At 42.9% G+C, this 20,165-nt stretch overlaps 1 protein-coding gene across 1 annotated transcript; it reads left to right on the plus strand.

The window, feature by feature from the left end:
* Positions 1 to 3,205: 3,205 nt before the first annotated feature.
* On the plus strand, positions 3,206 to 6,135 carry LOC121585681 (tumor necrosis factor-like). The gene is made up of 4 exons (XM_041902008.2): positions 3,206 to 3,665; positions 4,113 to 4,140; positions 4,502 to 4,561; positions 4,935 to 6,135. The coding sequence occupies exons 1-4, from the start codon at positions 3,486 to 3,488 to the stop codon at positions 5,408 to 5,410; spliced, it is 744 nt and encodes a 247-aa protein (XP_041757942.2). The 5' UTR covers positions 3,206 to 3,485; the 3' UTR covers positions 5,411 to 6,135.
* Positions 6,136 to 20,165: the final 14,030 nt, after the last annotated feature.

A 20,165-nucleotide genomic window follows, 5' to 3' on the forward strand; every position in this document is an offset into this window, starting at 1 on the left:
TCCATAAATTGCAGCCCAAATCTGCAATAAATATAATAAAATGTAGCTCCGGTAATATGGGTTATATTTGAACTGTTTGTGCTAGAGCAGAGGTCGCCAACCTTTTCTTTCATAAGAGCTACTTCATACTAAACACTTTTTTTTAAATGAGCTACTCATATAGCCTGCATATTTTGTTATTGTGTAGGCCTAATTTGGCGAATAGAAACAAAGAACAGCACTGTCTGCATACATAATGTCATTGTGTTTTGGTTCTTAAAATCACACATTTATCATTATTTATTATTATTATTAAGATGAGAGAAAACTAAAGAGTTTTAGATTTGAACAAATCTGTAGCCTGCAGTTACAGGACTAGACTACTATAAATGATTTTTAAATTGTCATTCTGTTTAATAGTGGCCTTTTAAACAACACACCACCGTGAGTAGGCTACATATTTGACAACAAACCGTGAAGAAACATAATAATCATGAAAAGTATGAGGAATAATCAAATTGTAGTCCCAGCAAGCACATTACTTGACCGTTCCGCTTTCCTCCAACATTTTTGGCGATGTTTTTTGTTTGTTGTTGAATTATTAACTTGACTCAGCAGCATACATATTTGATGCAACGAGGGTAGAAATGACTTATTTGGTCGATAGCACTTAACAAGCCAAGCAGAGCTGTTTTATCGAGGTACAAATCTCCTGTGGTTTTTTCTTTTTGCGCATTGCCCAATACAGAGTTTGGCTACGTTGTAACTGCGAAGCGGCTACTGTGCGCTCTCACATGGGGGCTCAGCCAGGATTGTTACTTTTGTAACTGAATGAGAACATTTTAACAATGTGATTTAACCGATTAATGTTCGGAAAATATATGGCAAAAATGCAGAATGGTGTTGAATGCCTGTCAACAGCTTGGGGAGATTTTTTTCTCTCACAGATTTAGTTATGTAATATTAGGCCTACAGAATATTTCTCAGTATCTACTTGCAAGCTACTGATTGACAGGCCGCGAGCTACCGGACATGCAACCTTTGCTAGCCTGATGGAAGGCTACGAGTCCGAGGCTGCGATACGACGAAGCCTAATCAGACGTGCCCGTGCTCATGGTTCTTACAGGCAAAGTGAAATGACAATGAATTTGCTTGTGGTGCAGGCCGCTCAAATGATATGCAGTGGTGTAAAGTAACTAAGTAAAACATACTTTGAAGTACTACTTAAGTCGTTTTTTGGGGTATCTGTGCTTTACTTTACTATTTATATTTTTTGACTACTTTTACTTTTACTTCACTACATTCCTAAAGAAAATAATGTACTTTTTACTCCCATACATTTTCCCTGACAAAAGTATTCACACATCTATCAATATAATGCTTTATCATTCCTACTGCCTCTGATCTGGCAGACTCACTAAACACAAATACTGCGTTTGTAAATTATGTGTTGGCGTGTGTCCCTGGCTGTCCATAAATTAAAAAAGAAAGAGAATTGTGTCATCTGATTTGCTTAATATAAGGAATTTGATTGTATAGTATTTACTTTTACTTTGTACTTTTACTCAAGACAGTTGAGTACTTTTCCGACCACTGTACTTAAGTACATTTAAAACCCAAACTTTTAGACTTTTACTCAAGTATGAAAATGGAGTACTTTTTCCAACACTGATGGTATATATGTATGCACTCTAACAACACCCTGAGTGCATCGGACATGAAACAACGATACAAATGTAACAACAGCACATCAAAATAGATAAATAATGTTATTTTGCAGGTGCCTTTTGATATTAAACACCAATGCTTTCTAACTGCACTGAACCAAACCAAAAACTTTGAGGCGATGAGGGGGGTGCAAAATTAAATCTGTTATTTATTATATCATATATAAAAATGGACATATGTATTTTAATACAGACTAGCTCAAAACATTACTTATCATTGAAAATTACAAAATTACCCAAGGGATCATGATAATTTAAAAATAAAAATAAAGTGTGGGTGCTAAAACTACCCCTATTTTGAAAGTAGTGATGCAATGGCTCCATTTGCGTCATTGCTCGGGCGCCAATGATATGGACACCGTACATCACATTGAATGGTCAGCAATTGGGATGTAGCTCAGTTGGTAGAGCATGGCATTTGCAACGCCAGGGTTGTGGGTTCGATTCCAGTATGAAAGAAAAATAAAAAAAATTAATGAAATGTATGCACTCACTACCTCTAAGTAGCTCTGGATAAGAGCGTCTGCTAAATGACTAAAATGTAATTGTATGTTTTATCATAGTAAATCTACATGATTTATTATTACCTTTTTATTACTTATATTTCCCATATACAAAAGATATAGATAACAAATTGTTTAATTATTACATTAACAATAAGTATCTCTCATGCCTTATATACATTTGCATGAATGCAATGGGGAAATTGAACTCTGGGAAAATAAGAGGTTGAAATATTTAGAGAGAGAGAGAGAGGGGAGATGGTGGCATACCATTTGATGAGCACTCCCCCCCCTCCCTGTGCGCTTGACCTATTTTAAAGAGATGGAAGGAAGTGACTGATATACCATTACAGACAACAGCCATGAAACATCCCTTTGGGCCCATATTTGGCAAATGAGGACGTTCGCTTGTGAGAATGTATAGTCCAATGTAACATTTAACGGACAAATGTGCTTCCGAATAATAGTGAGACGTGCTTTTACCATGAAACTCGGACACAAACACAACATTTACTTTCATCCTTTAATATAAAAAAAACATCATGCTAACTGCTATCCCCTTTACTGAAGTAAAATGACACCACAACATCCTCTGTTGCTCAATTGACTGCTCTGTCCTTAACACCAGCCACCAGTGACGATACTAATGGACATGCAAAAGTAGAAAACACATCAATGTAGCAAATAAGTTCAGTGAAAAGCAGAACATTAAAAGGCCAAGAACGACAGACCCAAAAAATAAAAAATCCCATTGAGATGAAAGGAAAATAAACCAGAAAAAGGAACAGAGTAAAGATGAAGTTAGAGAGAGGCATTTTGGTGTTTACTTCCGATGTGAGATAGAGGGAGAGAGTGAGACAGGGGTGTGTGTGTGTGTGTGTGTGTGTGTGTGTGTGTGTGTGTGTGTGTTTTTCTCGAATGTGAAAAATCCACAGGTTCCCCCAGCCTCCTTTTCATTCTCCTCCTCCTCCTCCAACTTTCTGTTCCCTTGCCTTCCTCCACTCTGAGTGACATCACTGGAGTTTCCCTTTTAGCAGCTAGATGTATATAACAGCAACACTGAGAGAGTATCAGTCAATCAATCAGCAGGACAGTCACAACCTACTACCTTCCAAACACAGGCAACCTCTAACACCAAACAGCTTAGCTACTGAAGTTATTCTAACTTGACAAAGTTGTATACCTATCGCAAAGAGCTTGATTGACATCGGAGCTCCCAGGCTCCTCTCGGACACTGCCTTGGATAAGGACTTTAACGGAAGGTTTCTGCTATACGATGGAAGGCGATTGCAGCAGAGTGTCGGTAGACATGGAGAGTGGCCCTGTGTACCCGTCAACGACTGTGACCCTGGTACGGGAGAAGTCCACAAACGCACACCGGTGGAGGCTGAGCGGTGCCCTGCTGGCCATGGCTCTGTGTGTCTCAGCTGCACTTTTCATTACCTGGCACGCCAAGGTAAGAATATACATCCAATTTGATCTTATCATTAATTACTAGTGTGCGCGACGGCTAGTTAAATCGATATGGAACTGGAATATTTTGATGTGCTAATATCAAGTGTATTTCCATCAGCAATTTGATAAAGAAAGTAGAACTTAGAAGTAGAACTTAGATCTTGGATTGAAAGTACTGTATATCTCTGTAGCTATGTTTACAGTCACTTTTAATTACATGTATTTACCTTGCATTTATTTCTGTACATCACTATATATATATATATATATATATATATATATATATATGTATCATATATATATATATATATATATATATATGTATATAAATGTATCTATATCACTATATATCTATGTATCTATATATATGTATCCTCCATATATCTCAGTATATCTCATATATCTCCTGTTCAGCGTCAATATGAAACTCTTTATCTTCTCTTATCAGAAACAAGATCACGTCGAGGAATCTGATGGTGAGTTTCTTTCCCTTTTTTTCCTGTCTAGCTCTACATGTTCTACTGCTGGTGCTATGGTGTTATAATATCGACCGTATTCTGCTACTCCCTTGACAAAGGCCGCATTCCAAATGGCACCCTATTCCCTACATAGTGCACTACTTTTTGACCCGGAGCATTATCGGACCTGGTCAAAAGTAGTGCACTATATAGGGAATAGGGTGCCATTTGAGATGAAACCTAAGTGTGTCAAGATAAACTCTCGCAAGCTCTCGGAAGCTCTCACAGCAGTGCGGCATTATATGGAGTTAACATGAGAGGATTCATCCTCTGAGGAGTATGTCACACTTTCTAAATCTCTGTCTTCTTCCCTCTTCAGAACTTCAGCATACATTGAGACAACTCTCTGGAAACAGGAAGGCTGCCATTCATTTAGAAGGTAAGATAACGCTATATACAGTAATGTATTCAATGGCTGCTTCCCAAATGGCACCCTAATCCCTATATAGTGCACTAGTTTTGATCAGGGCCCATGTAGCGGATAGGGTGCCATTTTGATAAGGGAAGGTTACCTGGAAGTTTACCTGATAGGATTTCCGTATTAGAGTCATTTAAACAGCACTGTAGAACTGGAATAAACTTGTCTGCATGGTGAATAATCTGGAAATATGCAATGTAAATGCAATGTAAATAAAAAGAACACCAAAGGATAACACATAAAAGTGTTAAATGCATTTATTTATTTCCAATGTGGTCCTTGGAAGAGATTCATTATTTCCCATGTTAACCTCTCTCTCTCTCTCTCCTCCCAGGTGAATACAACGACAGTGGAAAATACAAGAACACAGTGGAGTGGGCAGACGATGTGGACCAGGGATTCTCACAGGGAGGCCTTGAACTCAACAACAACGAGATTGTGATCCCCCAGGATGGCCTATACTTTGTCTATAACCAGGCCTCTTTCCACGTCAGCTGCAAGGCCGACCCCAAGCACCCTAACGACCAGGAGATGGTTCACCTGAGTAACACCGTCAAGCGCTGGTCCCCAAGCTACGGCAGCGAAGACAACAAGAAGTACCAGACGCTGCTCAACTCTGTACGCACCGTGTGTAAGAAGTCTTCCAACAGCGAGGCTGCGAGTGAAGGAAAGTGGTATAATGCAGTGTATGTGGGAGCTGTGTTCAGTCTGAAGACAAGAGACAGGCTCCAGACAGTCATAGAGAAAAGGCTTCTGCCCCATCTGGGGAGTGGTGCTGGGAAGAACTTATTTGGCGTGTTCGCCTTGTGAGACAGACAAAATGGCTGAAGATAGAGAGGAAGGTTACATCCCAAATGCCACCCTATTCCCTATACTTTACCTATTGGTGCACTATATAGGGAATAGGGTGCCATTGGGATGTAACCACAGTGTGAAGGAAAGCTTCATACAGTTGGAGGGATTGGGCAGCTAAATCCATGAAGAATAAGAGGATAAGGGGAAGGTTACCTGATAGGAGTCAGGGCGTTTCATCTACTGAAGTTGACTGAGGTTAAGGCATTGTTGTTTTATGTTAAAGCCAACGCTTTATACTCTTCTGTCAAATATTAGGAGTTATAGCCTGGGTACTAGTCTGTTTTTGCCATCATGCTAATTCTTGCCACTCCTTTGCCATGGCAAACATTGGCTTGAATGACAGCATGACGTAGGTAAGAGCACAAGCAGATCTGGAACCTGGCTAGAGGAATTATACCAACTTATCTAAACTGTAGCAGTTTATATATACTTGGGTGTTTATTGTATAACAGATGTGTTACCATGGTGTTACCATGGCAATATATTTCTATGATGTTTAAAGTACTATGTGCTCAACTAGTGTTAACTCTCAGGACCTGATGCTGAGCTACCATCCACAGCACACAGACCAACCACACTGTATCCTACTATCTGAAGGAATTCTGACATACAGTATGATTACATGTTTTTAAGAATTTTGAATGTACTTCTACATCGGTCAAATTTCTCATATTGTGAAGTTAACATAGCTCTTAATTTATTCTGAATGAATTATTTATTTATATTTTATTAATATATTTATTATTATTATTATTATTATTATTATTATTATTATTATTATTATTATTATTATGTTTTAGTTATTATCCTTGTATTGGTGTCTGTATATATTGCTATTGAAATTACATTTGAAATTATTTATTTAATTTAATTGATATGAAGTGTCTTATACCTAATTGTTGTTATTTAATTGCATTTTATATTTCTACATTTTAAGAGTAATTTTATTGTATATATTTATTTATTTAACTACAGTACTGTTGTTGAGTGAATATCTCAATAAAATGCTAAAGAAAAATGACAAAACATTTATTGTATGTGAATCAGTTATGATCATTAATGAAAAGTTATTGCAACATTGACTTTACATCCCCCGATGATAGTCACTATCCAGAAAAAAAGCGGTCAGATGACTGTAACCTAAGGGTCTTTAAGCTGAAATGGTTCTGAAAACAGCAACGGAAAAACCTTCATAACAATGAGTGGTTCATATCATTTTGCATCAGGCCCATAGTAGCTATTTCTATCAACAGGACTTCCTAAAAAAAAATAGTTATCTCCTTGCTATCATGGAATGATTTGCATTTCTATTGACCTAATCTCATTTGAATTAGCACACATTTGTAAAAGGCACCTCTACTAAAATAAACTCAGTGGCTGTTTCCATTGCAGTCGCTTGCGTTTCCTCAAGTAGTGTATGTGTGGTGTGTTTCCTATGCCGTCAGGCGCATTTCCTCAACAGCAAATGTGGATAATCCCCCCCTCGTAATGGGGCCATGACTGCTGAGTGTCTGAGTGGGCAAGCAGTGTGAGATACTGGGCTTCTTCTTCGTCTGGCTCACAACTACTGCTCCCCCTCACACCTATGCTGCTGCTAAAATGGTTATTGATTGGATTTATTACTACCATTGCGCTGCTGTTCATTGATTATTGATTGCCATTACCGTTAGTATCTATCTATTTATCCTGCTACTGATCACTATGACTCCTGTTTACATGTACAGTGCATTCGGAAAGTATTCAGACCCCTTGACTCTTTCCACATTTTGTTATGTTACAGCCTTATTCTAAAATGGATTAAATAGTTTTTTCCCCTCATCAATCTACACACGATGTTTTTTTTTTTTTTTTTTTTTTTTTAGCAAATGTATAAAGAAAACAGGAAATATCACATTTACATAAGTATTCAGACCCTTTACTCAGTACTTTGTTGAAGCACCTTCAGCAGCGATTACAGCCTCGAGTCTTCTTAAGGTATGACGCTACAAGCTTGGCAAACCTGTATTTGGGGAGTTTCTCCCATTCTTCTCTGCAGATCCTCTCATGCTCTGTCAGGTTGGATGGGGAGTGTCGCTGCACAGCTATTTTCAGGTCTCTCCAGAGATGTTTGAATGGGTTCAAGTCCGACTCTGGCTGGGCCACTCAAGGACATTCTGAGACTTGTCCCAAAGCCACTCCTGCGTTGTCTTGGCTGTATGCTTAGGGTCGTTGTCCTGTTGGAAGGTGAACCTTCGCCCCAGTCTGAGGTCCTGAGCGCTCTGGAGCAAGTTTTCATCAAGGTTCTCTCTGTACTTTGCTCCGTTCATCTTTCCCTTGATCCTGAATAGTCTCCCAGTCTCTGCCGCTGAAAAACATCCCCACAGCATGATGCTGCCACCACCATGCTTCACCGTAGGGATGGTGCCAGGTTTCCTCCACACGTGAAACTTGGCGTTCAGGCCAAAGAGTTCAGTCTTTGTTTCATCAGACCAGATAATCTTGTTTCTCATGGTCTGAGAGTCCTTTAGGTGCCTTTTGGCAAACTCCAAGCTGGCTGTCATGTTTTTTTGGTACTCTTCCCCAGATCTGTGCCTTGACACAATCCTGTCTCGGAGCTCTAAGAACAATTCCTTCGACCTCATGGCTTGGTTTTTGCTCTGACATGCACTGTCAGCTTTGAGACCTTATATAGACAGGTGTGTGCCTTTCCAAATCATGTCCAATCAATTGAATTTACCACAGGTGGACTCCAATCAAGTTGTAGAAACATCTCAAGGATGGTAAATGGAAACAGGACGCACCTGAGCTCAATTTCGAGTCTCATAGCAAACAGTCTGAATACTTATGTACATTTGGTTTTTCTGTTTTTTCTGTTTATTACATTTGCAAACATTTCTAAAAACCTGTTTTCGCTTTGTCATCATGGGGTATTGTGTGTAGATTGATGAGGAAAAAAAGTACTTTAATCCATTTTAGAATAAGGCTGTAACATAACAAAATGTGGAAAAAGGAAGGAGTATATATTAGTATATATTAGTATATATTAGTATATATTAGTATATATTAATATCTATCTATTTATCCTGCGACTGGTCACTATTACTCCTGTTTACATGTATATATTACCATTAGTATATTACCACTGACCCTGTATATATTACCATTAGTATATTACCACTGACCCTGTATATATTACCATTAGTATATTACCACTGACCCTGTATATATTACCATTAGTATATTACCACTGACCCTGTATAATATACAGGGTCAGTGGTAATATACTAATGGTAATATATACAGGGTCAGTGTGTACTAATGTGGTTATATACGAGGGTCAGTGTGCAATGGTAATATATACAGGGGTCAGTGATACAATGTGTAATATATAGGGTCAGTGGTAATATACTAATGGTAATATATACAGTGTATATATTACCATTAGTATATTACCACTGACCCTGTATATATTACCATTAGTATATTACCACTGACCCTGTATATATTACCATTAGTATATTACCACTGACCCTGTATATATTACCATTAGTATATTACCACTGACCCTGTATATATTACCATTAGTATATTACCACTGACCCTGTATATATTACCATTAGTATATTACCACTGACCCTGTATATAGCTTCCTCTCTGTGGTACTGAACACTGACCCTGTAAATAGCTTCCTCTCTGTGGTACTGAACACTGACCCTGTATATAGCTTCCTCTCTGTGGTACTGAACACTGACCCTGTATATAGCTTCCTCTCTGTGGTACTGAACACTGACCCTGTATAGAGCTCCCTCTCTGTGGTACTGAACACTGACCCTGTATATAGCTTCCTCTCTGTGGTACTGAACACTGACCCTGTATAGAGCTTCCTCTCTGTGGTACTGAACACTGACCCTGTATAGAGCTTCCTCTCTGTGGTACTGAACACTGACCCTGTATATAGCTTCCTCTCTGTGGTACTGAACACTGACCCTGTATATAGCTTCCTCTCTGTGGTACTGAACACTGACCCTGTATATAGCTTCCTCTCTGTGGTACTGAACACTGACCGTGTATATAGTTTCCTCTCTGTGGTACTGAACACTGACCCTGTATAGAGCTTCCTCTCTGTGGTACTGAACACTGACCCTGTATAGAGCTTCCTCTCTGTGGTACTGAACACTGACCCTGTATATAGCTTCCTCTCTGTGGTACTGAACACTGACCCTGTATATAGCTTCCTCTCTGTGGTACTGAACACTGACCCTGTATAGAGCTTCCTCTCTGTGGTACTGAACACTGACCCTGTATATAGCTTCCTCTCTGTGGTACTGAACACTGACCCTGTATATAGCTTCCTCTCTGTGGTACTGAACACTGACCCTGTATAGAGCTTCCTCTCTGTGGTACTGAACACTGACCCTGTATAGAGCTTCCCCTCTGTGGTACTGAACACTGACCCTGTATATAGCTTCCTCTCTTATTTCCTGTGTTTAAAATAATACAAAATGAGTTGTACTATTTTGATATTGAACACTGCACTGTTGGGTAGGGCCTGCAGGTTAAGAATTTTACTGTACTGGTGCATGTGCCTAATAAAACTAGAAACTACTTTTTACCAGAGCCATATGGGTTCCCTATGGGCCTTGGTCTAAAGTAGTGTACTATGTAGGGAATAGGGTGCCATTTGGGACGCACACTATGAATGGAGAAGATGAGAGAGCCCCTTGGGAATCCAGGCAGAGCCGAATCCAGGCAGAGCCGAATCCAGGCAGAGCCCCTGGTGAATCCAGGCAGAGCCCCTTGGGAATCCAGGCAGAGCCCCTGGTGAATCCAGGCAGAGCCCCTGGTGAATCCAGGCAGAGCCCCTGGTGAATCCAAGCAGAGCCCCTGGTGAATCCAGGCAGAGCCCCTGGTGAATCCAGGCAGAGCCCCTGGTGAATCCAAGCAGAGCCCCTGGTGAATCCAAGCAGAGCCCCTGGTGAATCCAGGCAGAGCCCCTGGTGAATCCAGGCAGAGCCCCTGGTGAATCCAGGCAGAGCCCCTGGTGAATCCAGGCAGAGCCCCTGGTGAATCCAAGCAGAGCCCCTGGTGAATCCAAGCAGAGCCCCTGGTGAATCCAGGCAGAGCCCCTGGTGAATCCAGGCAGAGCCCCTGGTGAATCCAGGCAGAGCCCCTGGTGAATCCAGGCAGAGCCCCTGGTGAATCCAGGCAGAGCCCCTGGTGAATCCAGGCAGAGCCCCTGGTGAATCCAGGCAGAGTCCCTGGTGAATCCAGGCAGAGCCCCTGGTGAATCCAGGCAGAGCCCCTTGTGAATCCAGGCAGAGCCCCTGGTGAATCCAGGCAGAGTCCCTGGTGAATCCAGGCAGAGCCCCTGGTGAATCCAGGCAGAGCCCCTGGTGAATCCAGGCAGAGTCCCTGGTGAATCCAGGCAGAGCCCCTGGTGAATCCAGGCAGAGCCCCTGGTGAATCCAGGCAGAGCCCCTGGTGAATCCAGGCAGAGCCCCTGGTGAATCCAGGCAGAGCCCCTGGTGAATCCAGGCAGAGCCCCTGGTGAATCCAGGCAGAGCCCCTGGTGAATCCAGGCAGGGCCCCTGACTCAGAGCCAATCTTCATTAGAAGGAAGGAGTGATAGACGGAAGGAGGAGTGGAAGAGAGGAAGTAGAACAGGTAAGAAGATAAGGCTATCAAGACGCCATCTAGTGGTGATATTATTGATCTGTGTGTGTTTGTGTGTGTGTGTGTTTGTTTGTTTGTGTGTGTGTGTGTGTGGTGGGGGGGGGGGGTAGGGGTTAGGGAATCAATTGTATGTCCCCACAAGGAGAGCAAAATGTGTGTGTGTGACTGTGTGTGTGTGTCTGTTTGTGTGTGTTTTTTATGTGTGTGTGTGTGCGCGCGCATGTGTGTGTGCGTGTGTGTGTGTGCGCACGTGTGTGTGTGTGTGTGTGTGTGCGCGCACGTGTGTGTGTGTGTGTCTGTGTGTGCGTGCGTGTGTGTGAAGGTAGCCTACTCCAAAGGTAACCTTCCTTTTCACCAAAACTGATTTACTGAGGACCTGCTGGTCCAAAGGATCGTGATTCATGGTCTTTTCATTATCCATTGATCCTCTGTATATTCTTCAAAGGGATAATATGGATTTATCGTAGAATGCAGACAATGAAATAGTAGGAAATACCAACCTGCACCCTTATTTGACTGGTTCTGCTACCAAAAAGACCACTGAATTTATGACATCTCATATACATAATCAAATACATCATATTAAATTATATAACACAATGTAAATATTATGAAAAAACAATGACTTTATTTTTCATATCATTGCTGTTGTATTTCACATAATCTCAAATGCTAACCATCCTTATAGTACAGTATGTATATTCAGTACCAGTCAAAAGTTTGGACACACCTACTCATTCAAGGGTTTTTCTTTATTTTTTACTATTTTCTACATTGTAGAATAATAGTGAAGACATCAAAACTATGAAATAACACATATGGAATCATGTAGTAACCAAAGAAGTGTTAAACATATCAAAATATATTTTATATTTCAGATTCTTCAAATAGCCACCCTTTGCCTTGATGACAGCTTTGCACACACTTGGCATTCTCTCAACCAGCTTCATGAGGTAGTCAACTGGAATGCATTTCAATTAACAGGTGTGCCTTGTTAAAAGTTAATTTGTGGAATTTCTTTCCTTCTTATTGCGTTTGAGACAATCAGTTGTGTTGTGACAAGGTAGTGGGGTATACAGAAGATAGCCCTATTTGGTAAAAGACCAAGTCCATATTATGGCAAGAACAGCTCAAATAAGCAAAGAGAAACAACAGTACATCATTACTTTAAGACATGAAGGTCAGTCAATATGGAACATTTTAAGAACTTTGAAAGTTTATTCAAGTGCAGTCGCAAAAACCATCAAGCGCTATGATGAAACTGGCTCTCGTGAGGACCGCCACAGGAATAGAAGACCCAGAGTTACCTCTGCTGCAGATAAGTTCATTAGTTACCAGCCTCAGAAATTGCAGCCCAAATAAATGCTTCACAGAGTTCAAGTCACAGACACATCTCAACATCAACTGTTCAGAGGGGACAGTGTGAATCAGGCATTCATGGTGAAATTGCTGCAAAGAAACCACTACTAAAGGACACCAATTTGACATTTTTGATTCCAACCGTGTGTCTTTGTGAGACGCGGTGTGGGTGAACGGATGATCTCTGCATGTATAATTCCCACCGTAAAGCATGGAGGAGGAGGTGTTATGATGTGGGGGTGCTTTGCTGGTGACACTGTCTGTGATTTATTTAGAATTCAAGGCACACATAACCAGCATGGCTACCACAGCATTCTGCAGCGATACGCCATCCCATCTGGTTTGGGCTTAGTGGGACTATCATTTGTTTTTCAACAATGATCCAGGCTGTGTAAGGGCTATTTTACCAAGAAGGAGAGGGATGACCTGGCCTCCACAATCCCCCGACCTCAACCCAATTGAGATGGTTTGGGATGAGTCCGACGGCAGAGTGAAGGAAAAGCAGCCAACAAGTGCTCAGCATATGTGGGAACTCCTTCAAGACTGTTGGAAAAGCATTCCAGGTGAAGCTGGTTGAGATAATGCCAAGAGTGTGCAAAGCTGTCATCAAGGCAAAGGGTGGCTATTTGAAGAATCTCAAATATAAAATATTTTTTGATTTTTTTAACACTTTTTTGTTTACTACAGGATTCCATATGTGTTATTTCATAGTTTTGATGTATTCACTATTATTCTACAATGTAGAAAATAGTAAAACTTAAGAAAAATCCTTGAATGAGTAGGTGTGTCCAAACTTTTGACTGGTACTGTATATAATTCAAATACCACACAGGAATACCATATGCGTACGTATGTATGATACGTTTCCTGTAGGTCTTGACCAGGTTTGCACACACTGCCGCAGGGATTTTGGCCCACTCCTCCATACAGACCTTCTCCAGATCCTTCAGGTTTCGGGGCTGTCGCAATACGGACTTTCAGCTCCCTCCAAAAATGTTCTATTGGGTTCAGGTCTGGAGACTGGCTAGGCCACTCCAGGACCTTGAGATGCTTCTTACGGAGCCACTCCTTAGTTGCCCTGGCTGTGTGTTTCGGGTCGTTGTCATGCTGGAAGACCCAGCCATGACCCATCTTCAATGCTCTTACTGAGGGAAGGAGGTTGTTGGCCAAGATCTCGCGATACATGGCCTCATCTATCCTCCCCTCAATACGGTGCAGTCGTCCTGTCCCCTTTGCAGAAAAGCATCCCCAAAGAATGATGTTTCCACCTCCATGCTTCACGGTTGGGATGGTGTTCTTGGGGTTGTACTCATCCTTCTTCTTCCTCCAAACATGGCGAGTGGAGTTTAGACCAAAAAGCTATATTTTTGTCTCATCACACCACATGACCTTCTCCCATTCCTCCTCTGGATCATCCAGATGGTCATTGGCAAACTTCAGACGGGCCTGAACATGCGCTGGCTTGAGCAGGGGGACCTTGCGTGCGCTGCAGGATTTTAATCCATGACGGCGTAGTGTGTTACTAATGATTTTCTTTGAGACTGTGGTCCCAGCTCTCTTCAGGTCATTGACCAGGTCCTGCCGTGTAGTTCTGGGCTGATCCCTCACCTTCCTCATGATCATTGACGAGGTGAGATCTTGCATGGAGCCCCAGACCGAGGGTGATTGACCGTCATCTTGAATTCCTTCCATTTTCTAATAATTGCGCCAACAGTTGTTGCCTTCTCACCAAGCTGCTTGCCTATTGTCCTGTAGCCCATCCCAGCCTTGTGCAGGTCTACAATTTTATCCCTGATGTCCTTACACAGCTCTCTGGTCTTGGCCATTGTGGAGAGGTTGGAGTCTGTTTGATTGAGTGTGTGGACAGGTGTCTTTTATACAGGTAACGAGTTCAAACAGGTGCAGTTAATACAGGTAATGAGTGGAGAACAGGAGGGCTTCTTAAAGAAAAACTAACAGGTCTGTGAGAGACGGAATTCTTACTGGTTGGTAGGTGATCAAATACTTATGTCATGCAATAAAATGCAAATTAATTAATTAAAAATCATACAATGTGAATTTCTGGATTTTTGTTTTAGATTCCGTCTCTCACAGTTGAAGTGTACCTATGATAAAAAATTACAGACCTCTACATGCTTTGTAAGTAGGAAAACCTGCAAAAACGGCAGTGTATCAAATACTTGTTCTCCCCACTGTATCCATAAATTGCAGCCCAAATCTGCAATAAATATAATAAAATGTAGCTCCGGTAATATGGGTTATATTTGAACTGTTTGGGCTAGAGCAGAGGTCGCCAACCTTTTCTTTCATAAGAGCTACTTCATACTAAACACTTTTTTTTTTAATGAGCTACTCATATAGCCTGCATATTTTGTTATTGTGTAGGCCTAATTTGGCGAATAGAAACAAAGAACAGCACTGTCTGCATACATAATGCCATTGTGTTTTGGTTCTTAAAATCACACATTTATCATTATTTATTATTATTTATTATTATTATTAAGATGAGAGAAAACTAAAGAGTTTTAGATTTGAACAAATCTGTAGCCTGCAGTTACAGGACTAGACTACTATAAATGATTTTTAAATTGTCATTCTGTTTAATAGTGGCCTTTTAAACAACACACCACCGTGAGTAGGCTACATATTTGACAACAAACCGTGAAGAAACATAATAATCATGAAAAGTATGAGGAATAATCAAATTGTAGTCCCAGCAAGCACATTACTTGACCGTTCCGCTTTCCTCCAACATTTTTGGCGATGTTTTTTGTTTGTTGTTGAATTATTAACTTGACTCAGCAGCATACATATTTGATGCAACGAGGGTAGAAATGACTTATTTGGTCGATAGCACTTAACAAGCCAAGCAGAGCTGTTTTATCGAGGTACAAATCTCCTGTGGTTTTTTCTTTTTGCGCATTGCCCAATACAGAGTTTGGCTACGTTGTAACTGCGAAGCGGCTACTGTGCGCTCTCACATGGGGCTCAGCCAGGATTGTTACTTTTGTAACTGAATGAGAACATTTTAACAATGTGATTTAACCGATTAATGTTCGGAAAATATATGGCAAAAATGCAGAATGGTGTTGAATGCCTGTCAACAGCTTGGGGAGATTTTTTTCTCTCACAGATTTAGTTATGTAATATTAGGCCTACAGAATATTTCTCAGTATCTACTTGCAAGCTACTGATTGACAGGCCGCGAGCTACCGGACATGCAACCTTTGCTAGCCTGATGGAAGGCTACGAGTCCGAGGCTGCGATACGACGAAGCCTAATCAGACGTGCCCGTGCTCATGGTTCTTACAGGCAAAGTGAAATGACAATGAATTTGCTTGTGGTGCAGGCCGCTCAAATGATATGCAGTGGTGTAAAGTAACTAAGTAAAAAATACTTTGAAGTACTACTTAAGTCGTTTTTTGGGGTATCTGTGCCTTACTTTACTATTTATATTTTTTGACTACTTTTACTTTTACTTCACTACATTCCTAAAGAAAATAATGTACTTTTTACTCCCATACATTTTCCCTGACACCCAAAAGTATTCACACATCTATCAATATAATGCTTTATCATTCCTACTGCCTCTGATCTGGCAGACTCACTAAACACAAATACTGGGTTTGTAAATTATGTGTTGGCGTGTGTCCCTGGCTGTCCATAAATTAAAAAAGAAAGAGAATTGTGTCATCTGATTTGCTTAATATAAGGAATTTGATTGTATAGTATTTACTTTTACTTTGTACTTTTACTCAAGACAGTTGAGTACTTTTCCGACCACTGTACTTAAGTACATTTAAAACCCAAACTTTTAGACTTTTACTCAAGTTTGAAAATGGAGTACTTTTTCCAACACTGATGGTATATATGTTGTGACGTCACGAGAGGCTACACAGCTTTCAGCGGGATTGCTCAAGTAGTGCAAGGAGACAAGGTTCAAACAAAACAAGGATTTTATTATAGGTCTTGGGAAATTAACGAAAATATAACAAAATTCTGTTCTCTTGTGGCTCTTTAAGGGTTAACAGTTCAGGGATGTCTCTTCCACATCCAAAATCATAATTCTCACTCGCTCAGATAACTTTTCCCCAGCCTTACTGTAGTCCACGTTGCAGCTAGTGGCCAACCCAGCAAAAAGTCCTTCCAAATGTCTCTCACGTATTTCCACAGGTGCATATATCCAAAGGTGAGTATTTCCCAAAGGTAAGTATCTCCAAATCCTTATATTCCTCATGGACGTGGACGTGCAGCACTCTTGTCCTCCAGAGAGCCCAGGTTGGAGACTGTGTCTCTTCCCTTCCCAAACCTTCAGCTCATCAGCTCCTCATTTGTTTCAGCTGCGTGGGAAGATTGGCCATAGAGGGTGGAGTTCCCGACCATACCAGCAGATGGAGCCATAGCTGTCTGGGTTTGCAGCCACCTCAGGGGGATGTAACGTCCCTCAGGACACAGCCTCTCGTGACATCACACATCCCCCTCCTCGGGACCGACGTCCTCGTCGGGGTAAAGGCAGCGAAGAAGGCATCACGCCGGGAGAGGGCGTCCGCATTGCCGTGGTGCTTGCCAGCCCTGTGGACAACAGAAAAGTTAAACGGTTGCAAGCTCAAAAACCATCTGGTTACTCTACTGTTTGATTCCTTGTTCTTGGCCATCCACTGCAGAGGGGCGTGATCAGATACCACCATGAAACGTCGGCCCAGGAGATAGAACCGAAGGGACTCCAGGGCCCAGACTACCGCCAGACATTCTTTCTCCACCGTTGAATAGTTCTTCTCTCTTGGAAGTAACTTTCTGCTTAGGTAGAGAATGGGATGTTCTTCACCGTCATGTGCCTGGGTGAGGACAGCACCCAGACCCACCTCCGAAGCATCCGCTTGGACAATGAATTCCTTCTTGAAGTCTGGTGCCACCAGGATCGGACTGGAGCAGAGTGCTCGCTTCCAGGTTGAGGAAAGCCGCCTCCGCCGCAGGGTTCCACTTCACCATTCGTGAGTGGCGTTTGGTCGTCAGCTCCGTCCAACGGTGCAGCTATGGTAGCAAAATCTGCAATAAAGCGTCTATAGTAGCCAGCGAGGCCCAAAAATGACCTTACTTGCTTCTTGGTGATGGGCTGCGGCCAGTCCTGTATGGCCCGCAGTTTGGCTTCCTGTGGTTTGACCAACCCCCGCCCAATGGTGTACCCCAGGTAGTTTGTCTCACTGAAGGCCAGCTTGCACTTCTTCTGGACCTCCTTACTACTGCGCAGGGTCTCCTCACACTCCTCGATGGTCCTGCGCAGCCTCTCCAGCTCCTCCTGTTGCTTAGGGAAGGAGCTCTGTTGGAGTTTAGCCTGGAGGATATCTAACTCTTCTGTCTTCATGTCTAACTGTTGCTTTAACAAACGATACCTCTCAGCGGTCCCCTTCAGACCAGACAGTTCTTTGTCCAGATTCTGTAGCTCCGTCTCTGTGTCGGTCTGGGCACCTGCCATCCCTATCAGAGCCCGGGGCGGGAGTGAGTAACTCGGAGGATTGCACGGAGCCTTCCCAGGATGAGTCTTGCCTCTCCGTTTCCGAGGTACTCGGGTTATCCTCTCCTGAGACTCTCTCCAGAGTGGGTAAAAGGCTGGGCAATCTCGTCCAATTAGGACAGGGACGGGGAGGGAATCAACCACCCCGCCGTCGTGTGTATGGTTCCCCGTGTGCTGGTCATTGTAAGTTCAGTAATGGGGTATTCTCTGGTGTCCCCATGGACACAGGAAACTGGGAGGACTTTCCCGGGGTCAGACACGTTGGGCCCACCAAATCCTTACGCACCAGGGTGGCCCGGCTACCAGAATCCAGTAAGGCCTCCACATCATGGTGATTCACAGTTACCGGGCAGGTGGGGGGTCGATCTGGGCCGCCATCTACGACTCCCAAGAGCGAGGCAAAACGGTGTGTGGGTGCTGAGCTGGAGGACTCCGCAGTGGGCATAGGTTCATCGGCTGGTTTCCCACACTGCCAGGAGATATGTCCCATCTCCCCACACCGGTAACACTGTCGAGTTTCCCCCTCCTGGTGTACTCTTCTTGGACCCGCCTGGTTTCTGGCTCCCCCTGTAGCCGGGATAAGTCCTGACGTGGCTGGGTTCGAGACCTTGGGGTCCTTTGGACGGGTTCTTCCCATTTGTGGTGGGGCCGCCCTCCTGGGGTCTTTTCGGGAAGCATTCAGCATCTCCGCTGTGGCCTGGTACTTTTCCACAGCTTCCACGGTCAGATCAGCCGTGGTCAAGGCCTGTTGACTGATGAACCGTTTTGCCTCATAAGGCAGGGCGCGTAGGTAACGATCCACCACAACGGCCTCCACCACCGCCGCTGCTGTATTCCTCTGCGGATCCAGCCATTTCCTTGCGTTCGGACAAGTTCATGCATCTGCGCCCGAGGAGGTTGGTCTGGTTGGAAGGTCCAGCTGTGAAAGCGCTGGGCCATACCAAACTTTGTGAGTCCATATCTGCTGAGGATCTCAGACTTCAGGGCATCATAGTCAGTAAGCTGGTCAGGGCCCAGGTCCCGGACAGCATTCAGCGATTCCCGGTTAGAAAGGGGGCTAACAGACCAACCCACTGTTGCTTGGGCCAGGCTTCCCTAGTGGCCGTGGCCTCAAATGCATGCAGGTATGCCTCAATGTCATCGGTAGCTCCCATCTTAGATATAAAGTCACTTGCCTTTATTGGGCGGGTATTTTGGACCACCCTCTGTCTCTGCAACTGCAATTCCTCTGCCTTCAGAAGGTTGGCTTTCTTTTGCTCCTCCAAGAGAGCCACGTTTGCTTGCATCTGGGCTTGCTGGCCAGCAACAAGGGCTTTCAATATGTCCTCCATTTCAGTCGGCGGGGAGCCTACGGCCAACTTGGAAAACTGGGTGATCAAACCTTCGGTATCCTCCTCTGACATGCACTATTAACGCTTGAGCGTGCCCGTATTCTCCACCATCTGTGACGTCACGAGAGGCTACACAGCTTTCAGCGGGATTGCTCAAGTAGTGCAAGGAGACAAGGTTCAAACAAAACAAGGATTTTATTATAGGTCTTGGGAAATTAACGAAAATATAACAAAATTCTGTTCTCTTGTGGCTCTTTAAGGGTTAACAGTTCAGGGATGTCTCTTCCACATCCAAAATCATAATTCTCACTCGCTCAGATAACTTTTCCCCAGCCTTACTGTAGTCCACGTTGCAGCTAGTGGCCAACCCAGCAAAAAAGTCCTTCCAAATGTCTCTCACGTATTTCCACAGGTGCATATATCCAAAGGTGAGTATTTCCCAAAGGTAAGTATCTCCAAATCCTTATATTCCTCATGGACGTGGACGTGCAGCACTCTTGTCCTCCAGAGAGCCCAGGTTGGAGACTGTGTCTCTTCCCTTCCCAAACCTTCAGCTCATCAGCTCCTCATTTGTTTCAGCTGCGTGGGAAGATTGGCCATAGAGGGGTGGAGTTCCCGACCATACCAGCAGATGGAGCCATAGCTGTCTGGGTTTGCAGCCACCTCAGGGGGATGTAACGTCCCTCCAGGACACAGCCTCTCGTGACATCACAATGTATGTACTCTAACAACACCCTGAGTGCATCGGACATGAAACAACGATACAAATGTAACAACAGCACATCAAAATAGATAAATAATGTTATTTTGCAGGTGCCTTTTGATATTAAACACCAATGCTTTCTAACTGCACTGA

Source organism: Coregonus clupeaformis, chromosome 17, assembly GCF_020615455.1.
Source record: "Coregonus clupeaformis isolate EN_2021a chromosome 17, ASM2061545v1, whole genome shotgun sequence".
NCBI classification, from domain to species: Eukaryota; Metazoa; Chordata; class Actinopteri; order Salmoniformes; family Salmonidae; genus Coregonus; species Coregonus clupeaformis.

What these genes read in the sequence shown, in the direction of transcription:
- LOC121585681 (XM_041902008.2), top strand. Translation starts at nt 3,486, where the DNA reads ATGGAAGGCGATTGCAGCAGAGTGTCGGTAGACATGGAGAGTGGCCCT. An exon ending in TCACGTCGAGGAATCTGATG is followed by an intron (nt 4,141 to 4,501) that starts GTGAGTTTCTTT and finishes TTCCCTCTTCAG; the next exon opens with AACTTCAGCATACATTGAGA. An exon ending in GGCTGCCATTCATTTAGAAG is followed by an intron (nt 4,562 to 4,934) that starts GTAAGATAACGC and finishes CTCTCCTCCCAG; the next exon opens with GTGAATACAACGACAGTGGA.